The sequence below is a fragment of the Lacerta agilis genome, chromosome 7 (genome assembly GCF_009819535.1).
Source record: "Lacerta agilis isolate rLacAgi1 chromosome 7, rLacAgi1.pri, whole genome shotgun sequence".
NCBI classification, from domain to species: Eukaryota; Metazoa; Chordata; class Lepidosauria; order Squamata; family Lacertidae; genus Lacerta; species Lacerta agilis.
The window spans coordinates 5006260-5027500 of NC_046318.1; the positions used below are offsets into that span (position 1 = coordinate 5006260).

Genomic DNA, 21241 nt, shown 5'->3' on the forward strand with positions numbered 1-21241 from the left:
GTTAAGTTCTGCAAATCTGAAGGAGCTGGAATTGAGGGAGAACAATATAGCATCCTACCACAAATGAAGCCCTCCCCGTTGAGACTGCATCACGGAATGACGCCTGTTCCTGACAACAACTTCTTGCAGCATGAAAGAAACTTGAAGACCCGAATCAGAAGAGAAAAGATGCAAACAAAGCAGCCGAGGAAATGGTTGAAGATCACAGGGAGCAGGGAGCCACTCCGGCGGCAAGTACAGCTTTCCTTGTTACTCTCTTTGTTCTGCCTGACAATGTCGGAAGAGGTCTGGTATTCAATTCCTGAGGAAAGGGAGAAGGGTTCTCTTGTGGGAAATCTTGCCAAGGATTTGGGTCTGATTAAGAGAGACCTGGTGAAGAGGAAGCTCCGTATTGTTTCTGCAGCTAATGCTCAGTTCTTTACTGTGAATGAGGAACATGGAGACTTCTATGTAAGAGACCAAATAGATCGAGAAGCCATCTGTGGGAAATCACCACATTGTGTCCTTAACTTTGAAACTGTGGTTGAAAACCCTCTAAATGTTTTTCATATAAGCATCACCATAGAGGATATTAATGATAATGCACCACAATTTTTAAAAGATGATATCAAGCTAGAAATAAGTGAATCTAGCTTGACTGGAGCCATATTCCCCCTTGAAAGTGCTGAAGATCCTGACGTTGGGATAAATTCTCTGCAAAATTACCAGCTGAGCAGTAATCAGTACTTCACCTTGGAAGTTAAAGAAAGTCCAGATGGAAATAAATACCCTATTTTAGTGCAAAGCAAACCTCTGGATCGGGAAAGTGAGCACAGCCTCCACTTGATCCTTACAGGCCTGGATGGTGGAGAACCAAGAAAAACTGGAACAGCCCAGATATGGATTAATATCACTGATGCCAATGACAACCCACCTGTTTTCACTGAAGAAGTGTATAAACTCAGCCTAAAAGAGAGCGCACCAAAAGGATCGTTAGTGATCCAGGTGAAAGCCACTGATGCAGATGAAGGTCCAAATGCACAGATAAGATACAGTTTTAGCAATATCCCAGCTAAAGCAAGACAGAAATTCAGCCTGGATCCCGAAAGCGGAGCAATTTTAGTTAAGGAGACTTTAGACTTTGAAGAATCCAGAAGCTATATGATGTTAGTAGAAGCTAAAGATGGTGGTGGACTACTGGCACATTGTAAAGTCGAGATTGATGTTCTGGATGAGAATGACAATGCTCCAGAGATTTTGCTAACATCTGTGTTTAGTCCAGTTCCTGAAGACTCCCTACCAGGAACTGTGATAGCTTTGATCAACGTGGATGATAGAGATGAAGGAGAAAATGGGAAGGTTACTTGCCACATACAATATAATTTGCCTTTTAAAATTATGTCTTCATCTACCAGTTACTACAAGCTACTTACAGAGAGCCCCCTAGACAGAGAAAAAGCTTCAGGATACAACATCACAATAATGGCCACCGACAAAGGGAGCCCCCCTCTCTCCTCCAACAAAACCATCTCCCTGCAGATTTCAGACATCAATGACAACCCCCCTGCCTTTGAAAAATCAACCTACAGTGTCTTTGTGCCTGAAAACAATCCCTCAGGTGCCTCCATTTTTGCTATCAAAGCCTCGGACCCGGATCTGGACCGCAACTCACGTATCACTTACTCCATCCTCCAGAGCAACATGGAGGAGCTGCCTCTCTCCTCTTACGTCTCCATCAACTCTGAGACGGGAACTATCTATGCACAGCGCTCCTTTGACTATGAGCAATTCAGGGAGTTTCAGATCCAAGTGAAGGCCCAAGATGGCGGCTCTCCCTCTCTCAGCAACAACGCCACCGTGTGGGTGTACATTTTGGATCAGAACGATAACAGCCCTCGCGTTCTGTATCCTTTCCCGGGCGCTGAGGGCTCTGCCTTGTTTGAGATGGTTCCTCACTCGGCAGAGCCAGGCTACCTAGTGACCAAAGTGGTGGCTGTGGACGCGGACTCTGGGCACAATGCCTGGCTCTCCTACCAAGTGGTACAGGCCACGGAGCCGGCCCTCTTCACCATTGGGACCCACACGGGAGAGATCAGGACGTCACGAGCCCTTCTGGAGAAAGATGCTGTGAAACAGAAGCTGGTCATCTTGGTGAAGGACAATGGGAAGGCTCCGCTCTCAACTACTGTGGTCCTCAACCTCGTGGTTGCCGAGAACTTCCAAGAGGCACTTCCGGAAATGAGCAAACCAGCCACTGACTCGAAGTATCAGTCTGATATGAATGCCATTTTAGTTATAGCCTTGGCTTTGGTCTCATTCTTATTCCTTTTTACAGTCTTAACAGTTTTAATACTTAAATGTCGGAGACAGAGAAGCCCAACAGTGCTTGGATCCTACAATACTGATTTATACTCTAGCTTGGGACACAAATTTTCCTGCAACTACAATAATGGGACACTGACATTGCCCTATTCATATGAAGTGTGCTTAGGGTCTAAGGCAGACCGGAATGAGTTTGCCTTTCTGAAACCAAACCACTCGGTGGCCACAGATGATCCCATTCCGAAGGACGATTCTGGAATTGGGAATGAATCTCTGGGTGAAAATCTCATCCCTGATAACAGTATACAGGTGAGAATCACAGATACATTTTAAGACCTAGAGGCTGTTATATTTCCGTTTTCTAACCTGCTTGTTCAGAATGAAGAAAAGCAGCTTGGTGGCACCCAAATTTCACCTACACTTATTAGTTAAGATGCTTCTTTTTTAGGGGGGAGGAACCCTGATGAACAATATAAGCAAAAGGTGGTATCTTGGCATAGAATATACAGTAGTCTTCTGCACCTCTAAAGTATGCATATTTCCATAAAGTGAGATATTTTCATGGAACCTGGTAAGCTTGAACTTTCCTTTAGATTTGAGGGTAATGGACCCAAGAAGACATTTAACAATGTCAGAATTGTCCCTTTATTCTTCAAAGGTAATAGGACAATCATTCTATCGCAAGAATTTAATTTCTTCTTTGGTACAAATTTGTTGGGTTATGTCTGCCCTCTACTGATCAGATGTTATACTGCAGTTCTGGATTTAGCATAGTGTTCCTAGACTTTATTACAAGCGCAAACAACTTCATAATATTTAGCTACAAATCAGTTTTACTTTGTGTTGATTTTAAATACCTTGTCTTATTTGTTGCAGGGTGTGTGTGTGTGTGTGTGTGTGTGTGTGTGAAGAATCCTGTCACAATCTTCTTTTCCTCAAGCTAAACATACTTGTCTTCTATACCACTGACCATATCTATGTTGCCCTTCTCTGAACTTATTTCAGTTTATCTAAATTCTTCTAAATATGCGATGTCCAGAACTGGGAATAGTTCTTCAGATGCAATATGACTAGTACATGAGTTTTGTTTGCTTTCCGTTTGGCTATATTTTCCAAATCTGAAAGGCTGTGCTTGTTTAAGCAGGTGGCAACAGGATTTTCAAGGCTTGTGTGTGTGTGTGTGACTACTCATTTGTGATTTTTTGAAATTGTAATAAAGGTCTGCCATCGTTTTTCCAACATGGTGTATATGGCATGCAGGGTGCTTACATTCTGTAACACAGGTGAAACTGTATAACACGGAATTTAAAGTGTTATGATCAGTGATAGGGTTTTGCAAGGATACTGGCTATCAAGGGTGATGGAGAGAAGATGCTGCATCAAGGCATGCTATAAATGGGATATGATATTGCATGTTACTATCTTCCACACCCAGAGAGCGTCTCCTCCACAAAGGTGGGAGAAATACTAAGAAGAAGCACCTTTCTTCTTTTTTTTAGTATGCTTGCATCCAGCATCCATCTATCACCTTGCGATCAAGAAGATCTTACAGACCGATCAATGTCTACTACTCCCTGCTGCACATTGCATCTGTTTAAAAATAATAATCTTGAAATGTGATTCTGCCTTTTTAAAAACTGGATTATAGGAATTGTAAAGAGGCATAAGACTCCTTTGAATGGGTTGACTCTGCTAAAGATAATGTTGGTCATCTGTTAGGACTAAGTCATCTGTAATCTAGGGAAACTTACTGAGAAAGGAGAGGCAGTGAGAAAATATTTTTAATATTTTGTTGGAAGCCGCCCAGAGTGGCTGGGGAAACCCAGCCAGATAGGCGGGGTATAAATAATAAATTATCATTATCATTATCAAATAAGGTTTCAAGCAGGAGACAGGACCTAATAACATCAGCCATGCCACCAGAGTTCATTCACCTGCCCATAAAACACCATTGCCAACAATGCCTTTGTCTGAATAGGGCTGGCCCACCCATGAGACAAGGAGAGGCAACAGCCTCAGGCGGCAGGATCTACAGGGGCAGCAGATCCCAAAATAGATCTTTATTCCTCCCTTGTTCCTGGTGTAGGTATTCACTTACCCCCTTCTTCCCTGGCAGGGAGGGTGTGCCATTTTGTGGTTTGCCTCAGGTGCCAAAATGTATTAGGCTGGCCCTTTGTACTAAACAGGCCATTTATACTAAAGAACACAAATCTGATATAAAAAATGACAACTTTCAGTGGAAGAGCAGGATCCCTTGCCGGTTACCCCAAATTAAGAATACTCTGGCAAAAAGACTTAAATGGGCAGTTCCAGCCTGGAGTTGCTGTACTAGAATTTCTCAGCAAGTTTCATACTGTTCTGTTCCGGCTCAGCCGAATCAATTGATTTGCTTCACAGTGCAAAAACAACAGAGAATTCTTTGGCAGCTAACATGTGTATTGTGGAATAAGCTTTCATGGTGGACTCTAGTCCACAAAAACTTTCGCCATAATAAATTTGCTAGGCTTAAAAAGACTCTGTTGTTTTCAGGCAACAAATTACAGTCTTTGAGGTGCCGATAGTCATTTTGTTCTTTTTATGGGCTTCTCTTGAATCATCAAATCACATGTGTAATTTTGTATCCGAACCAACTTTTTGATATATAGGAGGGCCACTTAAAAATGGCAGGCAAAAGGAGACATTTGGCAGCCAAGTTTGGGTGTTACTCAGTTGATCTTAAGATAAATGTGAGTCATCCTTTGCTGCAACAGTGGACAAACAGAGGTGGCAGCTTAACACAGGATGATGCTTTCTGACTGAACATGTTTTAAAATGCTTCTCAGATTTTGGCAGGAACTAGAGGCAACCAATTTCTAAAGTCAAATCTACAATGGTAAATTAGCATTTACTGAATGGCCTGTTGTTGTTAAAATTTGTATAACCACCCCTTCATCTGAAAGATCACAAGTCGGTTTAATTAAAACCACTCTGCAAAGAATAATGGACTTGTAGAATATAATTTCAAAGGCATTAAAAGCAAACTATTGGATTCCTGATATATTTGTTATTATCTCTTCTATGTAGCTGAGAATTCACATAGAAAATGTTCTGCTCTCTAGCTTACTCCAGAATGTCAGCAGTTTTTGTATGTTGCAGAAAAACCCACAATGACTACCTTAAAGGTTTATTGTGGCATAAACATTTGTAGGCTAAGTTATATACAGGTTGTGTATTTTATTGCTTCAGTTGAAGCTATGTTCTTATCACTATGCAAAGCATGGGTAGGGATTGATTTCCCCCCCTACCTCTCATCTCATAATTCACGGTCTTCAAAGAAGTGGTCTGCATACAGTTCAAGGCTGACATAAGAAAATACTTCTGTACAAAGTTAATAATTAACTCAAAATCCTAAGATGTGATGAGATTGCTTTATGAAAAATGGTTGAACCTACATAGATGAAGGCAGTATACCTCAAAGGAACAGCTGGTGCCTTTCATTTCTATGCCTTGCTTGACAGCTTGCAGGGGTCTTTGCTTTCTGATATTAACAGCAGAATGCTGATCTAGATGGATTTTGCTTTGATTCAGCAAGGCAACTCTTGATCTTAGGTTCCCCAAGTGACTTGTGAATGTTCCAGGAAAATGAACGTTTTTATTATGAAGATGCACACAGGTGAAAAACAATATAATTTGGTCAGCGATAAAGGCAAACTAGAAAAAGCCACCAGGTGAGAGTAATTCTGAAATTATTGTAGTCATTAGTTGGGTAATAGCCCAATCCTATGCGTGTTTACTTGGAAGTAAGGATGAAAATAGACACAATGATGATCAATTTGTAAACAGCTGCTGGGGGCAGTGATCTGGATCAGGACCACAACAGGAGCAAAGGCTTGAATCTTCTCTCTCTCCCACCCCCAGGCCCCAGTCTGGATTGGGCTGTCCTATACTTGCTATTTAGTAAACAAGAAACAATCATGAACATGCCATTGTCATCCTCTGTTTTGGTCCTTCTTTCCCACAAGTTCAATGGATTTTACTCCCAACAGTAAATGTGCACAGGATTGCAACCTTGTCACACACACCCATTGATTCCCCCCCCCCCGCAAAAATGGTTTTATGTTATTTCATATTTTCTTACAAAGGAATAATAACAAGTAATAATAATAATAAACTTTTATTTATATCCCGCCCTCCCCAGCCGAAGTCGAGCTCAGGGTGGCTAGCATCAGATACATAACATTGGTATAAAATCAAACAATAATTAAATTACCTCCTAAAAACATCTCAAAATCAAATTAAAGTCTAATTGGATGGCTTTCCACAGGGTTAGGGTTGGGAACAGTAAGTGCTCCACTGAACTGAAATTTCAGCCTTCACAACATAGAAAAACAGCCAAATAAACAGCTATGTTGGTGGAGGAGGGTCAAGATATTAACCTATATTCATGAAATTTCATATATAGCTATATAATCCCTAGTATAGTAAGATAAGACCTTTGGAGCAGGCATTTTTAAAAAAAGTTTTTTATGAACCGCCCTAGTAGGGCAGTAATTGTTCCTTGATCATTTGTCACCCCGTCCAATATGGAAAATGGGACGGTCCGCCCCCTACGCCCCCCCTTGCTATGACCCTGCTCCTTCCTGCTACCAGCTGCATATGTCAGGGAGAAGCTGTAAGTAGGTAGAAGCTTGCTTGTCACCCAGGAGGCTCTCTCTCACACAATCCAGAGAGACTAGGTAAGAAGTCAAGAGCTAATCATGAATAGATTTGCATGGTTGCATCAGATTTGGGATATTCCTCAAGCATATGTTTCCAAAGGATATTTGCTGCACACCCACACAGACCTTTTAACATGACTGATTTTAGTCTAATGACCCATAGAATATGGAAAGATGTTTTCGCCTGTGGTGTTTTCCTGATATAAATTTCCTCCACGGCTAGCAACTTGTTATATTTTCAGTTGGTGTTCCTCCGTTACTTCTTTGCCTTCTATGCAACCTGATACATTTGCACAAGGCAAAGGACTAATCCATTCAAGACTGTAAAACACACACACACACACACTATTTCTAAATTAAGGCTGAAATAAATTGCAGTCAGAGATCAACACTATGTGCCTCATTCAGAAACATAAAAAGTAGCCTGATGAAGAATTTGGCTCAGTTCAAAGGTTTGTGAGCAGCACTGGTTGGAATTGTTGTTGTCGTTGTTACATTAGTAATTTACAATATGAAAACAGCACCAAAAAATAGAATAAATAATCTAAAGTCGCAGCAGCGGCAGCGGCAGCAACCTGTCATAATGCAGACAATAAAATCCCTCAGCATAAGCCACAGCTCCTGCAAAAAGCATAGTCATAAAAACAATGCAAATGTAAGAGCAATGCCCAATAAAAGCAGAGAGGAGGAGTTTGGATTTGATATCCCGCTTTTCACTACCCGAAGGAGTCTCAAAGCGGCTCACATTCTCCTTTCCCTTCCTCCCCCACAACAAACACTCTGTGAGGTGAGTGGGGCTGAGAGACTTCAGAGAAGTGGGACTACCCCAAGGTCACCCAGCAGCTGCATGTGGAGGAGCGGAGACTCGAACCCGGTTCACCAGATTACGAGTCTACCGCTCTTAACCACTATGCCACACTGGCTCTCAGTGTGCGTGGCATTAAGGCTGCTAACCAAAACTGCAGTGTCGGCTGCCAACAAGGCCTTTTGGAACAAATATATATGGGGCACTCATGAAGGTGGCATGTGGGCTTCCTTGGTAAGGGGTTCAAGAGTATAGGTGCCCCAAAGTGGTGCTTTAAAAGACGTGGGATTTATCTTGCAAGCAAACAGTGCCTAGGGCAACTGAGACAGAACTGGAGTGCTTCATTCCCTTTCAGGACAAAATAAATAAATAAATAAATAAAAATCCTTCCAGTAGCACCTTAGAGACCAACTAAGTTTGTTCTTGGTCAAAACAAAACAAGCCACACTGTTCTGCTGTGGCTTTGAGGATAGGCGTGCATAGAACTCGCTGCAGCGGTGATGGGAATCAGATGCTTAGCGTTTGCTCGCAGTGTGATAGAACTGTGACTGGTTCTCACCGATAAATTTACTGGCCTAGGTCAGCAGGGGTGGGAACATTTGGATCAGGGCCAGTAGCCAAGCTGCCAGTAACCAAAACATAGCTGTCAACTTTTCCCTTTTCTTGCGAGGAATCCTATTCGGAATAAGGGAATTTCCCTTTTTTTAAAAAAAAAATTAAAATTTCCAAAGAGGGGGAAAGCATGCTGTCATAATACAGCAGTTCCAGGAAGGCAAATTTGAGTAGAGCCATAAGGCCACAATAAAGATTTATCACTATTGCATGCTAATTGTTTCCACTGTTGTTGGCCTTCAATTCAGAATCAACAGGCTGGGGTACAAAGAAGCACATCCGCTGCAAAAAGTCTTTATCTAGTGGCCTTGCGGGGGGGGGGGGTAACATTTTTTGCCTTGCCATGGAACTTGGATAGCTGAGCTGTTAGCATTAACATTTCCTCTGTGCTGAATGTTTACCCCCTGCTGCATCATTCTGATCTTTTCACGTGCTTCCTGTGCTCTCTCTGTTGTATTATGCTGGGTTTACATTTCATCATTTTTAAGTGTATGCCACCTTGGGGGTTCTTATTTGGGTCAGAAGGTGGATGGTTTTTTGTTTGCTGTTTAAAGCAGCAAGGAGAGAGAGAGAGAGAGAGAGAGAGAGAGAGAGAGAGAGAGAGAGAGAGAGAGAGAGAGAGAATGTTTAAAAAGAGAGAAGATGTGAAAATAACAGTCATTCTTGTACTGTCCAGTGTGGTGTTGACTGCCTCAGTTGATTTTCAGAGTTTATATCTTTGAATTGTCCATCCTTCAATGTGCCTTATGAAATTGCTGCACTTCAAATAATCTGTCTTTCAGCTGCATTTCCTGCACTATTAATGTTTATGAAGAAGCATCTCCATTCCTGTATTTAGCATTGGCATCAATGCCCATGCCATTTTCTGGCCATTTAATTTTGTTCTTTAGAAGCTAGGCCTTTGGTGGGAAATTCTGTTCAAGTGGGATTTGGAAGAGTATCTCATTAAGCCTAAGATTCAGTACAAACTTGCTTTCTTTGAGTCTATAAAAAAGCATTCCTGAATAGACATTTCATCTGACCAAAGTACAACGTTCCTGGTTTTCCTGCTGGTGGATAGGAAGAAATATGGGATCTTTGGTGCTTTTGATATAGAAGGTCCTCCGTTCCTATTTCTCCCACTGCCAGCTAAAGAGGTTATTGTGGCTCCTGCTTTGCAGGGGGTTGGACTAGATGACCATTTGGTTCCCTTCCAACTCTACAATTCTTTGATTCTATGAAAGATGTTCTCCTGAGGTCTTAGACTTGCTGCCTGTTGGAGTAATAATAATAATAATAATAATAATAATAATAATAATAATAATAATAATAATAAATTTTTATTTATACCCCGCCCTTCCCCGCTAAACGCAGCTAACACCAATAAAATCACAACAATTCATTAAAATACAGATTAAAATACAATTTAAAATTTAATCTAGACTGCAGCCTCATTTTTAAGTAGCCCACCAATCACACCAAAAGAACGAAACATCAGGGTTAAACTGAAACCAACCCAAAGGCTAGGTGGAACAGCTCCGTCTTGCAGGCCCTGCGGAAAGATGCCAAATCCCGCAGGGCCCTGGTCTCTTGTTCCACCAAGTCGGGGCCAGTACTGAGAAGGCCCTGGCCCTAGTTCTAGCCAACCTAGTATCCTTGTGGCTCGGAACCTCCAAAAAGTTATTATTTGAGGACCTTAAGGTCCTACCCAGGAGAGGCGGTCCCTTAGGTATGAGAGTCCTAAGTAGTCAATGATGGGCTAATGGTCTGATACACTGTCAGCCAGTTTTACATATTCCAGCAATTATTTAACTGATAGGCACTCTACTGTTGCATAATGGAAACAGCTACCTGTGATCATAAACGGGATGTGTATGTTTCCAATACCAGCTGCTAAGAACTCGTATTGGCAGGGAAGCATGATAGGTAGGTGATCAGTTGCCTTGAGCACTGGCCAGTTGAACAGGGTGGGTAGAGAAGAAGAGGAGATGCAGGAGTGAGCAGGTAGGAGCAAGCAGGGGCAAGAGCAATGCTTTAAGACTGTTGCGCAACCCCTTGGAGGGTGAATCTATGATTTAGCTGCAGCTGAAGAAGGGAAGGGCTCAGCTTAAGCACTGCTCCATCCTAGAAATTGTTGGTAAACATTATACATCAGTATACCTCCCAACACTGTTTAATGGCTTGAATCACGTAACACCAAGTTTGCGTCCTTTTTACTTCAGGCTCATTCATCTTGAATAACTACAATTCCTGTCCCATAGTCCCATTCACCTAGACTGAAGCTACTTGTTCTATCAGCAACACAGAGAAAGGAAAGGAAGCATCCTGAGACTTGGATGTTCTGACCCCCCTTGTCTGAGAAGGACGGTTCTCTGCCTACTTGCAGTCTCTAGCTGGTGCCGCTTGGCTGTCCAAACTCAGAGCAGAAATGTGCAAGTGGTTGCTCATATCAGAAGCAGCCTCCTCTTCCTCTCATTAACTCCCTGGGATGGTGCAATGCTGCAGATTGGAGTCAATCCTCCCCACTGTGCCATTCAGATCAAAAGGAAAGGTAAGCAAACAAGCAAGCACGGGCTCCCACCAGAGGTGCCCCATCTCATTTTGCCCCTATATATGTGCCACCTGCTGCCCCCACCCAAGACTCACTTATGGGGTTGTGTAGCTGTGGCTTCTGGGTTCCAGTTTGATAATATGGTGCCCTGAGCAAGTACAAAATTTGGTGTGTCTCCCCAACCCACCCCCAAGGAAAAAAAATATTTCTTATCTTCACAATAATTCCTTTTTGTATTTTTTACTGGTCTTCTTAGTAGATACCCATATAAATAAATGTATTATTATTATTATTATTATTATTATTATTATTATTATTATTATTATTATTTTGTTCCCCCTTGGCTCTGAGCCCTGTACAAGAGAACTGCTTGCACTGCCCTAATCTGGCACTGTTCTAGTGAGAGCCCCATGAGAAGGCCTCCAGAGGCCTCTGTGGGTTCTTGTGATACCTCACGGGAACTTGGAAGACACTGCCGCCGCTTCTCTTCACTACTCTGGTGGCAACAGTTGGGGGGGGGTCCCTGCAGGGATTCTACCACCTGAGGTGACTGCTTCAGACTGTCTGATGCCCTGGTTCCCACTCATTCTCTTCTAGGGTGGGGTTTGCAGGTGGGCAAACAGAAGCAGCAGCGGCTTCTCCTTGTGGTGATCACTGGCCTAAACCTTCTTGTCATACTCCTAAGAGAGAGAGAGAGAGAGCGATAGCTAAGCAAGCTTTGGTGCAGGGTAATGGTTGCTTCTGCACTTTGCCTGTGCCCTCCCTGTGGAGCCAAACCCCACCGCCTACAGTGAGATCAAAGGCAAGTGAGAGGAGCAGACAGACACTACTTCCCCAGGTCCCCTCACCTTCTGTCTCTGGGCAGTGTAGCAGGGAGTTGAAAGCAAGCAGCAATTGTAAGTTTAGCTTAGCATCTCTGGTAACTTCCAAGTTCATAGGGGCCAACTCCTAGGGACTGAGGTCCCTTAGGCTCCCCTAAAATATTTGAGGGGACTGGGGGGCTCCAAAGTTCATAGGCATTGCCATTGAAATGGTGTGTGTGTGCCGTGTCTTGTGACTGATTATGCTGTACCAGGTTAGACTACTGTGATACACTCTCTGTGGGGTTGCCTCTGAAATATGGCTTGGAAATTGCTGCTAGTTCAGAATGCAGCTGCTGGGTCACCAACTGGGGTAGGCTTATTAGGATAATGTAACAGTGGTGCTATGCCAGTTGCATTGGCTCCCAATTTCTGAGCCCAAGTGCTGGCTTTGACTTTTAAAGCCTTTTCCAGCTTAGGACCCAGGATACTTTATGTGTTGGCCCAAACATTCAGAACTTCAACAGAATGTCTTCTGGGAGAAGGCAGCTGCTCCCCCAAAGGGCCTTCTCAGTGGTGGTGCCTCAGTTGTGAAGTGTGTGTTATCTGTAGAGGGGTCCATTTGGTACCTATTTTGTCGTCCTTCCAGCACCAGACAGACTTTTCCATTTCCCCAGCCCTTTTAGAGCTGATTTTAGCCCTGTGGATTCTTTGCTTGCTCGCATAAGATCGCTGGGTTTTATTACTGTTCTGTTGTATATTGTCTGCATTTTAATCCATGCACACACAAACTGTCCTGGGGGTTTCCAATGTAGGTTAGGATAGAAATACCTGTAACAAAATCATAATAAAAATAACCTGCCACCTTCCTGTTCACCCCTTTCCCTTCGGGGAGCAGAGGCAGAGAGGAAGCTTACACCGACTTGGCTTGCTTGCGGGTTCTCCCTGAGCAATGCCGTGCATGGGGAGCACTGGGCTGCCCCACAGAGCCACCACGCCGGGAGAGCGTGAGCGAGGGAGCCAGAGGCGGAGGCACCGGACCGGAGGCAGGCAGGCACCTCTCTCTCCCGATCCCTGGGAAGCGTCCGGGGTCCAGCCCTTCCTCCACGCTCCCCAGCGAGAACAATGAGCCCTTGCTGCCTCCTTGGTCCGCGCTTCCCTTCTCTCCTCGCGGCGGCAGAGCGGGGAGGGCTGTGCAGCCTAGGGGGCAGCCTCCACAAGCTTTTCACCGAGGAACGCCCCCGCCCCCCCAAAAAGAGAAGTCACCGGGCCCCGCCGGCCCAGCTTGGATGGAGCCGTGCGCCTCGTGCCACGGGTGCCTCGGAGTCCCGGCGGCGAGCCGGGGAGGCGGAGCGGGAGCGGCCTCTCCTGCAGTTAATGGTCGCGACTCTGCGCGCCGCTGTTGACCCGGCGATGCTGGCGGCGAAGCAGCGCGAAGTGGGACGCCGCCGCTGCCGCCGCGAGTTGAGCGCCAGCAACAGACGGAGCGCAGTCCCGCCGCCGGAGCGCCGAGCAATGCCCGACCCCCAAAGTCCGCGCGAAGCGAGCCTGGACCGGGCAGGGTCGCGGCAGCATGGAAGGGACGGCTGAAAACTTTTAGAGGGACCTCCCCGCCGCTCCCGCAAAAAGAAAGAAACTTTGCGAGGCCGGGAGCCGCTCCTCCTCGGGAGATGAGAGGCGCCGCGGGAAGGAGCCGGCCGAGAGCGCGATGGCTGCCCGTCGTGGGGTTCTGGCTGTGGCTGGGCGTCTCGGAGCGAGCGCTCGCCGCCACGCGCTACTCCATCCCGGAGGAGATGCCCAGGGGCTCTTCGGTGGGCAACGTGGTGGGCGACCTGGGCCTGGATCTCGCCCAGCTGCCCGCGAGGAACCTCCGCGTGGTGTCGGGGGGCGGACGAAAGTACTTCGAGGTGGACCTGGGCAGCGGGAAGTTGCTGGTGAGCGAGCGCATCGACCGCGAGGAACTTTGCGGGGCCCTCTCGCCGTGCGCGCTGAGCCTGGAGGTGGTGGCCGAGAGCCCGCTGGTGCTGTACGGCGTGACCGTGGAGATCCGGGACGTCAACGACAACGACCCGGCTTTCCAGAGCAAGCAAATGAAGCTGGAGATCAGCGAGTCGGTGACCCCCGGAGCGCGTTTCCCCTTGGAGAGCGCGCAGGACCCCGATGTGGGAAGCAACTCTCTGCAGACCTACCAGCTCAGCGCCAACCCGCACTTCGTGCTGGACGTGCAGACGCGAGGCGACGGGACGAAGTATGCGGAGCTGGTGCTGGAGAAAGAGCTGGACAGGGAGCAGCAGCGGGAAGTGCAGCTGGTTCTCACGGCGCTGGATGGAGGGACCCCACCCAGATCGGCCAGCTTGCAGGTGCTGGTTGACGTCCTGGATGCAAATGACAACGCCCCCGTCTTCAACCAGTCCATCTACAGAGCCAGCGTGAAAGAAGACACACCCTTGAACACCCTGGTTGTCCAAACCAGAGCTTTCGACCTGGATGAAGGCCCCAATGGGGAGATTGTGTACTCTTTCAGCAGTCACACCCCTGCCAGAGTCCGACAGCTCTTTGCCCTAGACTCTGCCACTGGAGAACTGAGGCTCAAGGGGTTGCTGGATTTTGAAGAAGCCAAATTTTATGAGATTTATATACAGGCAAAAGATAAGGGTTCAAATCCTGCCGTTGCTCATTGCAAAGTGCTGGTAGAGATTGTGGATGTGAACGACAACACCCCAGAAATAACAGTGACATCGGTGTACAGCCCAGTACCAGAAGACGCTGCTCCAGGGACTGTGATTGCTTTGCTGAGTGTCACGGATCAGGACTCTGGTGATAATGGCCTAGTAAATTGCTTTATACCTTCTGGGATCCCTTTTGCCCTCAGCTCTTCCCTTAAAAACTATTATACCTTACAGACCAAAGGACCCTTGGACAGGGAACTTGTCTCTGAGTACAACATCACCATCACCGCTCAGGATGCAGGCACACCTTCACTCATGGCAGAAAAGCAAATACTGGTTAAAGTATCTGATGTAAATGACAACCCTCCTAAATTTCCACAATCCTCCTATGATGTGTACGTGGAGGAAAACAACCTTCCAGGGACCCTGATCTTTAACATCAGTGCCTCTGACCCGGATCTGAACCGGAATTCCCACCTTTCCTACTCCATCCTGGATAGTCACATGTCCTCGGGAGACTTGGCGGGCAGGTATTTTTCTATTAACCGGGAAAATGGCAGTATATATGTCCTAGTCCCCTTGGACCATGAGGGCACCATGGAGTTCAGGCTAGGGGTGCAGGTTCGTGATGCCGGCCTCCCGCCCCTTGCCACTAACATCACTGTCAATGTTTTTGTCACAGATCAGAATGACAATGCACCCAGGCTCTTATACCCAAACTCAAACAACAGTTCTTCGCTCTCAGAAGTAATCTCACCCACGGTCAGCCCTGGTTACATGGTCACAAAAATTGTGGCCTGGGATGCAGATTCCGGTTACAATGCCTGGCTCTCGTATTCCTTCCTTCAGGTCACTGACCCAGGGCTGTTCACTGTGGGGCTGCATTCTGGGGAGATAACCACAGCTCGCTCTCTGCAAGAGGAAGATTCTCGCAAGCAAACATTGCTCATCTTAATAAAAGACAATGGGGAGCCTGCCTTGTCCTCCACAGTGACCCTCGCTGTAAATGTAGCAGAGACATCTAGGGAGACACTGACAGACTTGACTGCTGTGTCCACTACACCCCAAACCAAGAAGCACTTGACTTTCTATTTAATCATTGCTGTCATCTTGATCTCGGTGGCCTTCTTTGTCACTGTGGTTGGGGTGGGGATTTATAAATTTTACAAGTGGAGGCAATCCAAGGATATATTCAAAGCTTCCAGAAGCTCCCTTTATAGAACCCCGGGGCCTTTCAACCACATAGACACTGTGCGGAGTGGATTTACTCCTCCAAACTTCTACCAGCAGGTCCTTACCACGGACTCTCGCCAGAGTGAACTTCTGTACAAAATGCCCTTTGCTCCCAGCCCTATGGGGAGCCGCCAGAGCACTATCACAAGATGTGACCCTGCAATATATAACCAGCTAATAAGTACAAATAAGAGGCTTCGGGTGTCCTCTGAGGTAATGTATGCTTGTTGTCCTTCTCCGGCAAAGTTGGGAAATCCCAGCTCTGAGGTTAAGTTGACTTAAAGGCAGACCACTCAATGCCTTTCTACCCGGAAATAGGGTAGTTCCTGTAGAACACATTCTTTTTCCTGTCTTCTGTCTCCATCTAGTGCTGTGTCATTTAATAGCATGATTAAGAGCCCCACCTGTGCATGTGTTGTTTCCTTCCTACATTACATGGAGTTGGGTGGTTTGTTCTTTCTGCTCTGGGTCAGGTCAATGTGCTCAGCTGTTGTTGGGTTGCATAGTCATTGCCTCTGAAGAATGATAGTTCCCAGTAAGTTTATGTTTTACGAAAAATCATACGCAAGGAAACAGTAATGCTGTGTAAATAATGGGTTGGATATGTATTGGGAGGCCTTTTTGCTTGGGTGCTTCTTCAAGAAGAGACATTGGAACAGGGCTCTGATGGCTTCTCATGCAGACTAATTTGGTAGGAGGAAATGGCACTTTCTATGGAAGGAATGGCAACAGCCTTCCAGAGAAGATGCTTTTCTATACAAAAGAGACTTCTGGAAAAGAGTCTGAGCATGGATGCCTTTCAGAAGGAGGCCCACACACAGGACCAGCCACCAGGTGTGCACCCCCAAATTAGTTTACCTGGGGGTCGCAGCAGGTGGAGGCAACGATGGGGAGCAGCATGGGGGTGGTGAGGACAGATGGTGCTAAAAGTAGCTCCGGATGCCTGTGCTCCCTTGCCCTGATGCTGAGAAATGCCATTTTCATTTCCCCTGAGTGCTTCTGGACCACAATATAGCACCACTATGTTGAGGTGAGGCCCAGAGACCCTGGGACCATTGGAGAAGGTGGCAGCTGTTGCCACCTGGTTTGGTGCTTCTGTTCCCAATGAAGGACCTTATGTTTTTTATTTTAAAAAATTGAGGGGGTTGCGGGTATTGCGCTGGGGCCTATGCTTGCCAGGGGACCTAGACTTTGAGCTTTCATTTTAAAAATGTACGCCTAGAAATGAACCCTTCTAGAAATGAAGTTATCAAGCAAAATATGTGAGTACCCTTCTAAGTGAGCCAGCCCAGCTATCCCCACCTTTCAGTGTTTTGGGCAAATGAGTGACGTCAGAGCTGTGACTGATGAGTAAATTGTTTGGACACCAGGCTATGGAATAAACTGGTGTCTTAAAGAGCTGCCATTTCCCTCTTCCACCCAGTGCACTTTTCTGCCCTGCTTGCTTTACTTTCTAGTCCTTGGAATTTCTGTAATTTCGCCAATCTGTTCTTTCTACAAAACAGGATGCATCTTTCCTGTGGTGAGTTAGTCTAAGATCAGGTACTCGCTATAAGTTATTTTCTGTAAATATTATTACACAATAAGTGTGGGTGGGTGTTAAAGAATGCCCCACTCTATCGCAAGTGCAAAATGTGAAAAGTTTGCAAAGAGGCTTAGGCATTCTGTCATAACAACATTTCTCTAATGAAAATAGGGACGTCCCATTCCATAATGATAATTTTACTATTTATATCCACACATCTTACTGAGTTGCCCCAGCAACCCTGGGCAGCTTCCAACATATATAAAAATACAAAAAAACACCCTTCCCTATACAGGATAGCTTCAGACAGCTCACAGGCAACAGAATATTGAGGGGGACCTAGCCCTCCATGGTGTCCCTGATCAGGTGGGAGCTAGTAGAGATGCTACAATGCTAAAGATAATGTGCTCCCTGTTGAATGTCCAGGAAAACATAGGCAGCCCCATCATAGAGTTCGTATCAATAGTCAAAAAGTGAAAAGATAATGCAATACGTTATTGCATGAAAGTGAATGTTAACTAGAGATTTTGCCTGCAATCCAAAAAAGCTACTGTGTACAGAGGAGGAGGAGGAGGAGGAGGAGGAGGAGGAGGAGGAGTAATAACAACAACAATTGCCAGGTTATTTCTCACAGTGCCTACAAAGCACACTGGTCAACACCTACATAGGTAAGCTTTTTCCTGACTCTCCCACCAGCTGCACAAGAACATTGTGCTTTTGGGTTTCTGAGTCTCAAGGTTTAACCTAAAGTTTCAGGCTTTAGCTTTCTTCTTGGAATCACTAGCGGCAGGCTACTTTCAGCTTGACTTAAATGTTGTTGTCTTTCACTCCATCCCCATTCTATCCAACAGTCTTCCCCCTAAAATACCAGGCATAGGCAAAGTGCCTAGGAGGCATCGGATCCCCTTCATTCCCAGGCTCCTCTCATAATCTGATCACTGCTAACATTAGGTAGCACTCGTGTGACACTCATTTTATCTTGTCATTGTGTAAGAGCAGAAGGCTGGCAGTGAAAATGTTAATTGCTGGGATTGTATGTACATGCTAGTTTCCTTTGAAATATTCATGAACGTTTAGAGAGCACGTTGTGTGTCATGTTTCTAAGATTTCCTCACAGAGGCCCAGTTCTCACCAAGATGGTTAATCTGTTTCTAGGCTGTACCACTTCAGATTGCAGGTGAAACCCACATCTTTGAATGTTCCTACGTACAAAGAATTCAGAGCTCTTTCAAAGCTAGAGGTCAGGAAGATGGATCCTAACCGTGGGGTGGCTGGCATGGAGGAGCATACAGCCATCTTGAGTCCCCGCCTGCAGTCTGAAGTGGTACAGCCCAGACTCAGGTGTACAGCCTCAATGAGAACTGAGCCAGAAGCACAATTCCTATAATTCCTTGGGAATGATTGCTGCACCAGTTTGAATCTGCAGTGTAGACACATGCTCAGGGTGCATTCTGCTACACAATTAGATGCTATAGGCAGGAAGTTGTTTTAGGGTACAGAGGTAAACTGTGGCTTTATGTGGATAGGATGCTGGAAGAAGGACCAGGAGGCCCAGAGATTGCAAGGGTGAAGGAGAGGTTGCAAGAAAGAGTCTGGCTCCAGGCCAGTTCTCACCCCTGATAGTTTGTGGATAGCTTTCAGGGCCATCATTTCAGTGAACTGGTTTTGAGTCTTTGTACCTGGTTAATTTGGCATTTAGTATTTGGCATCTGATATCTGAACATGTTTTAGAGCAATGTGGTACCTAACCTTTCGGTTGTGTGGGAAATATATATACGCATTCTCAACAGTAATTGATATTTTGTATGTAGCTTGCTTTTATTTTATACCTTGAGTTTTAAATTGTGCATCAGTTTTTAATTAATTCATTATAGGTTTTTAATATGCTGTATTTTACTGCTTGGTTTGGTTTGTGAGCCACCCAGAAAACTGTTATAGGGCATCCTTATAAATGTAATAATGATGATGATAATGATGGTGATGATGTTAATTCATTGATAACTGATTAGTGATTTTGTCTGTAGTTTTTATTTGTTGTTGAGATTTAAATTATTATTGTTTATTATTACTATTCTGATGCCAGAAGGGTTGCATTGCTGTTATCAATTCATAATTAGGCGTTTTTAACTGCCATACATGTTTCTTTGCTTCAAATGGTTGACATGTGAACCCTGAGATCCTTGGGAATTGTTTTAGCTACATTTTCCTACCCAAAATTACATAGTCTGGGAGATTGTTAAGAAAATGACTGTGATCAAAAAAATAGGGTGGGCAAAAGAGACAGCGGAAGAGAGGTGTGTTTGTGTGTCCGTGTGTGTCCTGTCAATAGGCATTAGCAATTCCAGCACAATATGATGACCCTAAGCTGATGTACTCTTAATCTGTACAGGCAGAACCATTAGTTTCAGTGTTTTTAAAAAAGTTAGAATGATGCACAGAGGCTTTGCATTAGTAGGCCATCTGGTTCTAAAATATGCAAAACCGGGGCAGACTCTCACCAAATATAATCAGGGCTCCTTCACATATTACTGAAAATATGTGAACATTTAGTGTGTTCATTACATTTTCAGTTGAGGAGGGTGTACTTATTAAAATCATATGTGCTTGAAAATCTACTGCAAGGGGCCAGGACCTGCTGCGCTTTGTGCACTGAAATAAATGCAAGCGACAGCTTCATATGCTGTGGGGTTTACTGCCAAACACACTGTTCTTCTAGTTGTAACAAGTATCCCTGAATTATGGGACGCTGAAATCGGAAAGAAGAAATCTCACTTTGAAAATTAAGATGAGCATATGCAGCCAAAGCAACACAGGAGAATCCAAGATCAGAAACTTTATGATTGAATACATCTAATCTAGAGCAATGCAAGAAAGTTACCATGTTTATTTTTCTGTAAAGATAATGGAAGACAAAGAGTGGAAAGAGCTGGCTAACATCATTCTGTCTAGCCATCTGCCACCGGATGAGATTTGACAGCAATAAACATACACAATCCCTGCCCAGAGACCCTACCCAAGATCTTATGGTGCCTTTCACAAATGAGTTTACTGTAGGGGGATGGGAGCATGTAATGAAACTTATGTTGACCTCCAGCGTTTAAAATTTCCCTCTTGCTTGCTTGTCTACAATCTTGAACCTAGAAAATAGTCATCAACTGTCCAAAAAGTCTAAAGCAATCAAACTTAATCACATTTCAGATTTTGAAGTGACATTTCAGTCTCCCCACTCTTCTCAAATCCTAATTCCAAGGTCTCCCATTTCTATTGTTCTGTTCAAATGTTTTCCTGTGCACCAAATATTTATTGTGATTTCATTAAAGACAAGGGTTTAGAATACAGAATTTCTTTTCCGTTCCATTAAGTTAAATGGCACAAGTGTACATTAGGAACTGATTTGAATGCTTCTCACCAAACTGTTTCCTATGACGTTTAGCACAGTGTCATGTAGTGTAATTCATGTGTGTTAGTTAAACCAAGCCAAGTGCCTTTGCATCTTTCAAAGCCACTTGGCTTGGTATGCAGCGTTCGTAGCTCTGTGAACCAAGACTGTATATAACTAGTTAGAAATATTTGTACAGTATGCATTCTATTTGCGACTAAATGGATTCTGAAAATAAATAGGATTGCAAAGTTGAAAGTTATGTGCAGGTGAATTCAAGAGAAGCACGAGTGTATAAAGACATTGGCATTATCAAGACAAAAACATTATAAAGAATAGTATCCTTAAGTATTTTTAATGTGTATCCTCAGGAATTAGAAAAGGCAGAATCAGTAAGTAAAGGAATGTATTTGATATTGTGATTTTGTGTGTTGGAATATACAAATACAAACTCTTGAGCTGAAGAAAATTGCTCTTGATGTAGCCTGAGTCCAGAATCTCAAGGTGCTTCCACCCTGCAGCAGTTTTGTGGATGCTGCAAATTGTTCTGTGCTCTCTGCTAGAAGGGTGAGTTTAGGTTACGTAGAAATCATAGCAAAGAACGGGAAATTGCATCCCCAAATGACTGCTATATAATAGTTGATTAGTGAGATGATAACTGTGGAAATAGATTTTTACTGCTTTGAAAGG

The 21241-nt window shown here is 44.7% G+C and overlaps 1 protein-coding gene across 1 annotated transcript in view; it reads left to right on the plus strand.

The window, feature by feature from the left end:
- The first annotated feature begins 236 nt into the window (after positions 1–236).
- Positions 237–21241, plus strand: part of LOC117049654 (protocadherin gamma-C3-like) — a 70552-nt gene continuing 49547 nt past the window's right edge. Inside the window, exons 1-2 of the mRNA XM_033154459.1 lie at positions 237–2610; positions 13152–15860. Coding sequence (XP_033010350.1) covers positions 274–2610; positions 13152–15860 — 5046 coding nt within the window. The 5' untranslated portion in view covers positions 237–273. The remainder of the gene's footprint in view (positions 2611–13151; positions 15861–21241) is intronic.